Here is an 11,047-nt window from a genome sequence, read left to right on the forward strand (position 1 = left end):
TGGCTATCTAAAATGAGGGGGCAATAAAGGCATGAAGTGACTGGCTTACAAGGTTTCAAGAAGGAGCTTAGTTAAGAGTGTGGGGGAAAGAAAGAGTCCCCACTGAATAGCTGCCATCTTGTCTAGATGGGTCTTGTGAAAAGGAGAAGGGGATAAGATTAGTAAGATTCAATAGTGAATAACTGTTATCATGCTAATTGCAACTGTCACACTTGTAAAGGTAGAAGTTTTGTAACAAAAAAAGGGGAATGGTTAATCTTACAGTCCAGAAACAGGATCCTAGGAACATCACGAGAGGAATGCACAAATAGGTGCAGGACCTTATCCAGAGAAGCAGCAGTGCCAGAGATGGAGGCAGAGATGGGGGCATGGAGAGGGGGAGCCTGAGGACTCTAGATTCATCAACTAAGAAGAGAAGGACTAAGAACTGGTGGCTAGGAGCAGACTTGCAGAATGTGCCCTTTAGAGATGTAAATTATTACATATGTCTGAGTGGGATTTTTTGTTTGTGTGTTTTTTAAAAAAGCTAAAGTGGATAGAGAGAAATACTTTTAACTGATAGTATATGGGGGGGATTATAATCAATGTAATGAAACAAGTTATATGAAACTGATGATGTGCCCTGTAAACTTTCACTCAATCCACAATAAAAACCTTAAAGAACAACAACAACAAAACCTCAGAATAGATAGAATTGTCTCTGGTTGAGATGATTTTAGCAGAAAATAAATTAATTTTCATGGGAACTTTGTAAAAGTTTTATAGGTAAATAGTCAGAAATATGGTGCAAAGGTTCAGGTGATGAATTTATTCTATAATAAGACTGTGTTGTTAAGTGCCATCGAGTTGGTTCCATCCCATAGCAACCCTGTATAAAGTTTCCAAGAGTATCTAGTAAAAGAGAGATAATTTAAATCACAAACAAATACAATGAATCAAGAGCTCAAATATGTTGTTGTTGTTAAGTGCCATCCAGTTGGTACTGACTCATTATGACCCTGTGCAAACAGAACAAAATGCTGCCCGGTCCTGGGTCAACCTCACAATTTTTGCCACACTTGAGCCCATTGATGTTGTCACAGCACAGAACCACTACCACCACCAGCATCTAGGCTAGAAAAGCAAGTTACCTACAAATAAAAATAAACCAGGTAGGTGGGACGCCTTCGGGTCGTGGGAACATTGGGTTCTGAGGAGTTTAAACTGGGCCTGGGGCCTGGAAGGCGGGCTTGACTTAAAAGGTACAGAAGAGTGAAGACTTTTAAATCCAAGGTCATGGCAAAACATCTGAAGCTCATTGCCAGGACTGTGATGGTACAAGAAGGGAATGTAGAAGGTGCATACAGGACCCTAAACAGAATCCTCATTGATGACATTAAGCGAAGGCGGTACTATGAGAAGCCTTGCCACAAGCGACAGCGGGAAAGCTATGAAACCTGCCCAAGGATCTACAACATGGAAATGGCTCACAAGATCAACTTCTTGATGCAAAAGAACCGGGCAGATCCGTGGCAGGGCTGTTGAGGCACTTTGTGTCTTTCTTTTCTTTTTAGAACCTATTTTCAGTTTCTCTGCAATAAACTCAATCACACATATGCAAAGGCTGCATATAAGAGGTAATCCCACTAGTCATCAATGGACCCTCTCTTTTTTTCTTTTTAATGTTTTATTGTGCATTATGTGATAGTTTACATGGGTGAGCATTAGCTTTACATTCATCCTATCGTATATCATCTCATTGCCATGGGTATAGTCTCCTCCTTGCATCATCAACCAACCAAAGGGTACACCCTACAAGCTTGCCTCCAGGTCATCAGTGGACCCTCTCTTTTATTAAATGAAAAAGAAACAGAGTCAAACAGTAGTCTAGGAATGCTGAGGAAATACTCCAACATTAGAATATAGCTACTATTTCTTACCCAGTTTTTATGAACCCCAAAGTAAAATCTAATTTCTGGAAAAGCACCTGTTACTCTTTATTAAACTTACTAAAGCACCCTCCCGCCCACTCTTTTATCCCTTCCCTGATTTCCCCCCACAGCTTTAAGTTAAAGAGGAGAGGAAGCATATTTATATTGGGAATAAATTCTGTTTCTGAAAAAAATAAAATAAACCAGGTAAATTTTAAATCCTTAATGGTATCAAATTCCAGAAGATTATGCAGTCTCATGTTGAGAGATTTTGGTGGTGGAGGAAGAGATATTCAGATATACAAGGACTTATGAATTCTCTTTGAAAAACTACTTGATGGTATAATCCAGACCACCAAGAGATAACTCAAAGTAAAGGGCTCAAGATTGGTGAATTCACCATATGCCAAGATTGGCAATAAATACAGAAGTCATATTATGGTAGAACTAAGGTTAAAAACCAAAGAGGTTAGAGTTATTGCATTTTTCTTAGAAGAACAGCAATATAAAAATCAATGAATCTATATGAACATAGAAGGATATAGATGTAACACTGAAGCCAGACTTCCTGGTTCATATTCTGACTCTTACTAGCTATGTAACTTTGGGCAAATTACTGAGCCTTTGAATCTCCATTTCCTCTTCTGCAAAGCGGGAGAAATAATAGCATTTATCTCATTAGAGGAGTCCTGGTGTGGTGCTGTGGGTTAATGCACTGGACTGCAAAGTCATTTGGACTGCAAGGTAAGGGGTTCAAGCTCACCAGCCACTCCTCAGAAACCCGATACAGGGTCACTATGGGTCGGGACCGACTCTACAGCACTTAACACAACAATCTCATTAGAACCATAAGGAGTATTCTATAAGAATATTTACTCAGTGCTGATGCAGTTGCTATTGCTCTGTAACACCCCAAACTTAACTGGCATAAAACAACCATTTTATGACTATTGAAATTCTTTAGGTTAGAAATTTCAGAAGGACAGAGTGGGGACAGTTTGTCTCCACTTTATGATGTTTGGGGCCCCAAAGGCTGAATATGACTCAGTATCTGCAGACTCACTGCCAGATTTAGGCGCTGATCCTGGATGGTGGCTGGGACCTCACTTGGCAATGTTAGCCTAACCTCCACTGGTGGCCTCTCCATCTGGCTGCTTGGTTTCCTCACAGCATGATGGCAGTGTTCCAACAGCAAGCATCCCCAAAGAGCCAGGTGGAAGCAATATCGTCTTTTATGACCTAGCCTCAAAAGTTATTTCTGCTGTAGTCACAAGCCCTTAGGGACCTGAAGAGGAGCAACCACTCATCCCACCTCTCAATTGGAGGAATGCCAAAGTCACGCTGTAAGAGGAACAGATAAGGTTGAGAAATGTTGTTATGGCTATCTTTGAAAAATAAAATCTGCCATAAGGGTTTAAAACATTGTCTTGCACACCGTAGTTGCCATGTGTTAAATAAATGAATAGAAAAAATACTGGAGGGTGAAGAAAAGAGAACAAGTAAACTAGTTTCCTTTTTTTTTTTCTTTAATAATGGAACATCAACAAATAATGTTTGATTCCTGAGGCTGAAATAAAAATGAACTGTATAGTTTTCACATTATTTGGGCAAGGGGGGTGAGGGTAGGATATGAACAAAAAAACAGCAAAATATGAAAGAAAAGAAATATAAAGCATAGAAAACAAAGCATAAGGTGTGATGATGGCAGAATAAATATAAATGGGACAAATCCATCTATTCAAAGAGACTTAGATTGAGTAAAACTAAATACCAGCTAAGATTTTCACTGTGACATTGTATTAGCAGAAATCCAACCCAAGTATCCATCAATAAAAGACTTTTTAAAAGTTCATCCATTCAGTGGAATACTACATAGCAGTTAAAATTTTGCTGTAAACATTCAGTATAACTCAAGTGAAAAACCTAAACTGCAGAACTTTATGTATAAGATTATTGTATTTTAAACAGCTATAATTTTATTTCTAGAAAATACCTTCTTGGGAGACTTTTACTTTTATTTCTGTATTTGAAATTTCTGTTTCAAAAATATAGTACATATATCTGTGTGGGTATACTAGTTTGAAATGATCAAAAATAAATGAAATGTTAAAAAAGAAAAAAGCATTCCTTTGTCTCTAGTATCTTCAGTAAAGTTGGTGCAAACTCAGCCATTTATTTTGGATTCTCTCATTCCTTTTTCTCTTTTAGAAGCTCTACCTTCTTCCTGTGCTTGATTCTGAGCCCAAATCCCAACAGGATTTTTCTTTTCCTGGTACCTTATAATTAGTTACATGTATTTGAAGCAAGGAAGCAACCCTCTTGAAATTGAACCTTTTTGTAAAGGAGATGAGTCATTTCCTGCCTTATGAAAGCTTCTCTGAGATTTTGGTCTTATGTCTGTTTGACACCCATTTGTTGTTGTTAAGTGCCATGGAGTCATGACTGTATGGAAGGTTCCAGAGGAGACTTGAGCTTGTGACTTTGTCTAGCTGTATAAAAATAAACATTTAAAAATATCTCAGGCCTGTCTACCTGAAGCAGGTTAAATCTTAGAGCAGAACTCATTGGGCAGTTCAGAACCTTAGACTTTGGAAATAAGATGATCCCACCACTACTGTCATTGACAAGTCACTTTATCTCTGAGGTTTAGGTGTTTAAGACTAGATTAGGGCTTTTTAGCCCTGGTACTATTGAGATTTTAGGATAGATGCCTAGAGCACTTCCCAGTCATCACAATGATAAATGTCTCCAGGTATTGCCAAATATGTTATTGGGGGTAAAATTGCTCCCCATCAAGAATAACTGGATGATCTTTGTTTCCTATCTTTTTTAAATTCCTAGGATTATGTAAAAGTTTACAGCCTTTATGCCTCTTCTCAAAATTCATTTTCCCTAGACCTTTAGTCCTTAGGGGAACTCCCATTTAAGTCAAGAAAACTTATGATACTGTGATTGGGAACAAGGATGCCGTTAAATGCTGCACCTACCAATTTGGCCACAATTTGGTTTTCTTCCAAGATCAAAATGCCTATTCTTGGTCCCTACATTTCAACACTGGAATTACGACAGTCTTCAGAGAGTTTGTGCTAGGAGGAGGTCAAGCTTTTCACAGAGAAGAACTATGGGTTGGTAGACATTACATATCGGGACATAATCTTCTGCTATGGATAATGGATAAGGGCACTTTGTTTGTTTCTTTAGCAAATGTAAAACACATACTAGCATCACTGTCCTGCATAGTGTGAAAAATGAGCACCAAACAATCCCTCCCATAAAGTCTTTGCAATGGCTACACAGAACTCAGTTATTGGGATCATTATGGAAGTTAACAGGGTCAGCAATGCTCAGGACACAGTTGTTCCAGTCAGGACAGCCTTTCCTTAGCCATGCCCACAGCAGGTTTCTCTCTGCCGACCAGTGTTTACAAAGTTCTTTTGTGTTGTTGTTAAGTACTGTCTAGTCAGTTCCGACTCATAGTGACCCTGTACAGTGTTTCCAGGGAGCAGCTATTGAGTTTAAACCGCCAACCTTGTAGTTCAAACTGACCTTGAGGTTGAGTGCAAAGTTCTTTTAGGGCTACTAATAAATGCCCACAGGACATTTGTTGTTGTTGATAAGTACCATGGAGTCGGTTCCGATTCCACACAGGGTTTCCGAGGCTGCAGATCTTTACAGGAGCAGAAAGCCTCATCTTTCTCCCGCGGAACAGCTGGTAGTTTCTAACTGCTGACCTTGAGGCTAGCAGCCCAATTCAAGGATCAGCAAACCTAGCCCTCCCAATTAAATGCTTGAAGCACCCCCATTCTGCAAACAAGACTCCTACCCAAAGTCACTTAGCTCTACTTGTTCTGTGGACTGGAAAGCCCATTGCTGTCTCATGCTCTGACTCTTGGTTCTGCTGCTGCTGCTCCTCTACCACTCCTCCCTGTCACAGCTTTCTGTCCCTTGGTCTAGGAGATACAATGTGCAAGGATCTCTGGGTCTGAAGGATGCACCACTGAGATAGCTTCTTTAATATTATGAGATCCCCCTCCTGCTTCTGAGATGGCTCATTTTAAGTTCAGCAGGATAGCAACATTGACCAGTTCCCACGTTAGATTTTCAAGTGTTTACAGTCACAATCCTGTTAACAATCACTCACAAGTAAATCATATAATCCATCAGCATCTTCCCTTCCCTTACTCAGACCAAACAGGAAAAAGTCATTTGGTGGGAGTTTACAAAGATTATAGGATAAATCACTGGACCACAAGGTTGGTTTGAACCACAAGGTCAACAGTTCAAATTCTCACCAGCTTCTCCTCAAAAACCCTATACAGGTCACTATGAGTAAGAACTGACTTGACGGCACTTAACGACAGCATGGCTAGAAGAGACATTAAATCAATCACTACACTGCACACAGATGTAACTCTGATTCTTGAAATCCTTTTTCTTTTTCAATTTGTTGTTTTTGTTACTTAGAAAACTGAGTTCTTTCTTTTAAAGCTGTCTTACTTGAAAGTGCTTATATTAGTGGAGTCCTGGTGTGGCACTGTGGGTTAATATGCCAGAATGCAAAGCTGTTTGAACTGCAAGGTCAGCAGTTCAAGCTCACCAGCTGCTCCTTGGAAACCCTATACAGGATCGCTATGGGTCAGAATCGACTCGACGGCACTTAACAACAGCAGTAAAATATTAGTAGTGTTTTCTGCCTTTCATAATTGTTTGTTTTTTGTTTCAAAACATCAATATAACTAAATAATATTTACTATTATAAGTCATTGATTTTCAAGACTAATAAATAGTTTTGGTTTTCATTTTTTGACTGATTTTGCTGTTTGTGTATATTTTGTAGATTCACAGCTCTTTTTATCCAAGTAACATTCTGTTTTAGGCAATCTCCTTGTTAAATGCCACTGAGTAGGTTCCGACTCATAACAATACTGTATAGGGTGTCTGAGAAGTGGCTGGTGGGTTTGAACCGCCGACCTTACATAGGAAGAAGGAAATAGCTCTCCTTTAGAACTGAGGCAGGGTGATTGTTGCAATGAATCTAAAGTATGACTTTGAACCTATGTTTGGGTTTTGTGTGTGTGTGATTTGAGTGAGAGTTCACAGAGAAAATTGGGTTTCCATTCAGCTATCCAGACACATTTTGTGTTGTGACTGATTGCAATCCCCACTGTGTAATAACACTCTTCCCACTTTTTACCAGTGTTTATCATTTTCATTCATCCTTCTTTCCTGCCCCTTTCTGCCTTCTGAACTTTGTTTTTGTTGTTAAGTGCCATCAAGTTGGTTCCGACCCATACCAACCCTGTATTGGGTTTATGAGGAGCAGCTGGCGAGCTTGATCCACTGACCTTGTGGTTCAAACCAGCTTTGCAGTCCAGGGCATTAACCCACAGCGTCACACCAGGACTCCATCCCTAGGCAAATGGGGCCTCTTTGATCTTATATGGTTAATTGTTCTAAAGAGTACATACTTCCCTTGTTCACTTTGCAGGTCTTTTTCTTGGTTGAGCCACAGGGGCATGAATTCAGTTCCTGGCTTTAGGGACCCCTGTTTCTAATATCTTCTTGTGTCCAGTTTGAGATTTACATTCTATCAATCAGAGTTCCAAGATCCATTTAAGATTTTGCTTGCTCTTTAACCTTTAGCTCTAAACCTTAGGAAACTGCGTGAGGAAAATAAGTTGGAAAATGCATCTTCCTTGAAAGAGAAAATGAATAGTCATTTCTGTAACTCTACCCAGTGTCTCTGTAGGTCTGAGGTTGGGATTCAGTTTCTCCAAGTCAGGCATTTATCACTATGCACTTCTCTCAGATATTGGCGGTAGCCCAAGTTTTGGATGTTGTAGAGTTGGACATTTGAGTCTCATGCAATCTCTGGGTGTGTTTTCAAGGTCAAAGTAATCAGGTTATTGTTAACCCATCTCTCTATGTTTCAAAACTTGGGGAAAAGCCAGCTGACTAGCTCCCACCCTTTTCTCTTTCATTTTCCACTACCTGAAATTCAAATGTCAATAAGAACATTCTTAGATTATAACTGGACTAAACAATTGTCATTCTGCAATTATAGGAAGTAGTACCCTGTTATTGCCCTGCGGTTGACAATGTGTCATCTCTATTTTGGTCTCTCTTACTTCCACAAGGAACAATTTAGATCAAAATTATGTATATTTCCTCATATATACGAAATACAATCTTACAATTCCATGTTAAGCAAGTAAGTAAACATATACATATGTTTATTCACTTAAGTCTGTTTTTATCTAAAATTCCCAAATGACTTTTTAAAAACAGCTTTATCGAGATATGATTAACATGCCACATAATTCATCCATTTAAACTGTGTAATTCAATGGCTTTTAGTGAATTTAAAGAATTGTACATCCTTCACAACAATAAATTTTAGAACATTTTTATTACCTCCATAAAAAAAACTACATACTCCTTAATATGGTAATTCTATGCTTAACCATTTGAAGAATTGCTAAACTGTTTGCCAAAGTGGCTATACCATTTTACATTTCCACCAGCAGTACATGAGGGTTTTGTTGGTGTTGTTAGGTTCTGACTCATAATGACCCTATAGAGGGTTTTTGAGACTGTAAATATTTGTGATTACTGAAAGCCTCATCTCTCTCTTGCAGAGCAGCTGGTGACTTTGAACTGCCAACCTTGTGGTTAGCAGTCCAATGCTTATGCTACAGCACCACCAGGGCTCCTATGAGGATTCTCACAACATTTTAATTTTATGATATTTCAAATGTAATTTCTTATTTCCCCTGTAGAACTATAAATTCCTAAAGTCAAGAAACTGAATCTTATTTTGTGTGTGCATGTGTCTATCTTCACACTGTTATACATTTGTATAATGTTGTACATTTGTATAATGTTGTCAGATTGCTAGATATTTATTTCACTTTTCTGAGCCGCAGTTTCCTCCTTTGTAAAGCAGATGACTACTACACTGCTTAATCTCTGAGGGTTGCTATGAAAATTAATTGAGATGATACATGTAAAATATATAGTGCAATGCCTTCCACATGGTAGTTATTGTTAAGTGCCATCCAATCGGTTTTGTATAGCCTGTATGGTGTTTCCAAGGCTGTAAATCTTTGTGAGAACAGAAAGCCTCATCTTTCTCCCTTGGAGTGGATGAAGGGTTGGAACCACTGATGTTGTGGTTCGCAGTCCAGTGCTTATCCTGCAGGTGCCACTGTGCCCCAAATGGTAAACCTTCAAAATGATTAGATATTGCTATTATTGTGGGTAGATTTTTTTTTTTAATATAATGCTATTGAGACAATTTTTTATTGAGCTTTTTCTTTAATAAAAGTTTTTGTTTTTAAGTATTGTGGCTAAGGTTGGGGTATATACACCAATAAGATATGGTTTTAAAAATATAATATACAGAGAAATTTTGAGATGGTGAGAATTTTGGATCTGAGCACTTTTCAGAAATATTGTTGTTGAGATATACACAGCAAAAACATACACCAAATATACAACAAACACACTGAAGTTTCTACATGTACATTTCAGTGATAGTGATTGCATTCTCCTAGTTGTGCTGCCATTTTCACCCTCTGTTTCTGAGCTGTTTTCCCTCATTAACATATGCTCACTGCCCCAAGTTTTCTGCCTAAACTTTTGAGTTGCTGCTGTCAGTTTGATCCCACATGGATAGATCTTAAAAGACCATATTGCTTAAGACAGACAATCTTTACTGAAGTCAAACTCTTGTTTGGTTTTAAGACTTCAGGGGATACATTTTATTTAAAGTTTAAAGGTTTTCTCAGAACCATAGTCTCAAGGGTTCATCCAGACTCATTGGTTCCAAGAAGTGTGGATTCCATGAGACTCTGAAATTCTGTTTTGCATTTTTAACCTTTTGATCAGAACTCTTCTATGGAATCTTTGGTCAAAATGTTCAATAATGGTAGCCAGGCACCATTCACTTCTGGTCGCATGTCAAAGAAGGTGTTGTTCATGAAGGCAATTAGTCGTATATCCCATTTCCTCCTCATATTCCTGGTCCTTCGTTTTCTTTTGTTGTACCAGGCATATAGAGATCAATTGTTGTGCCATGGATGGCCATCTGCAAGCTTTGAAGATCCTAGGCACTACACAATGAAGATCCTTGGCACTACACAACTAGGAAGTGGTTGTTGTTGTTAGTGCCATGGAGTTGGTTCTGACTCATAGAGACCTTGTATAGAATTTCCAAGGAATGACTGGTGGGTTTGAACCACTAATCTTGTGGTTAACAAACCAATGCTTATCCACACTAGGGTTTCACAACATTACGGGTGGGCTAGGTTGGGGATGGTGATTGTGTGCCACTGAGTCACTTACATATAGGGTTTCAGAGGCTGTAAATCTTTACAGAAGCAGGAAACCTCATCTTTCTCCTGTGGAGCAACTAGTAGATTTGAACTGCTGAGTTTACGGTTAACAGCCCAGCTCATAATCCACTATACTACCAGGGATAGGAGGTCGAACAAAAAGTATTAAACATGTTATTAGGCCAATTAATTGAATGTCCCATGAAACCATAACCGTAAACTCTAAACCAAGAAACCAAATCTCATGATGCATTTGGTTGTACATAATCAGCCTTAGCAGCCATTCCTTTTTGTTGTAAATTCAATGGTAAGTGAAAAAGTGTTATAAATCATAGGAACCATTATTAAGCAAAAATTTAAAAAATGTAGAGCAATTGTTTCTCAGCATATCCTCTCTCTAGGTCTATACACTTATGAAAACTGTATTTCCATCTCTCTAACACTGGACCACAAGGAGCTCTGGTAGTATAGTGGTTACGAATCAGGCTGTAAACCTTAAGGTCAGCAGTTCAAGACTACCAGCTGTTCCACGGAAGAAAGATGAGGCTTTCTGCTCCCGTAAACCTTGGAAACTCTGTACAGGGTCGCTATGGATTGGAATGACTTTTTACAGAGGTACAATTTATTGACAGCAATTGCATTAATTAGTTATGCCACCTTACCCTTGATGTATTTTTTCCATCACTAGAAAGTGAAATTGGGTACTCAAAAAGCAACAACCCAGTAACAAACAAGATGGCGGATCGGGTGGAAGTCTAGTGAAGAACTCCACCAACAACAACACAGAATACCCTACCAAGC

The 11,047-nt window shown here is 38.8% G+C and overlaps 1 protein-coding gene across 1 annotated transcript; it reads left to right on the forward strand.

Annotated features, from left to right (window-relative positions):
* The first annotated feature begins 1,275 nt into the window (after nucleotides 1-1,275).
* On the forward strand, nucleotides 1,276-1,524 carry LOC102839147 (28S ribosomal protein S21, mitochondrial-like). The gene has a single exon (XM_006834789.1). The coding sequence runs from the start codon at nucleotides 1,276-1,278 to the stop codon at nucleotides 1,522-1,524; it is 249 nt and encodes an 82-aa protein (XP_006834852.1).
* Nucleotides 1,525-11,047: the final 9,523 nt, after the last annotated feature.

The sequence above is a fragment of the Chrysochloris asiatica genome, unplaced genomic scaffold (assembly GCF_000296735.1).
Source record: "Chrysochloris asiatica unplaced genomic scaffold, ChrAsi1.0 scaffold00014, whole genome shotgun sequence".
NCBI lineage: Eukaryota > Metazoa > Chordata > Mammalia > Afrosoricida > Chrysochloridae > Chrysochloris > Chrysochloris asiatica.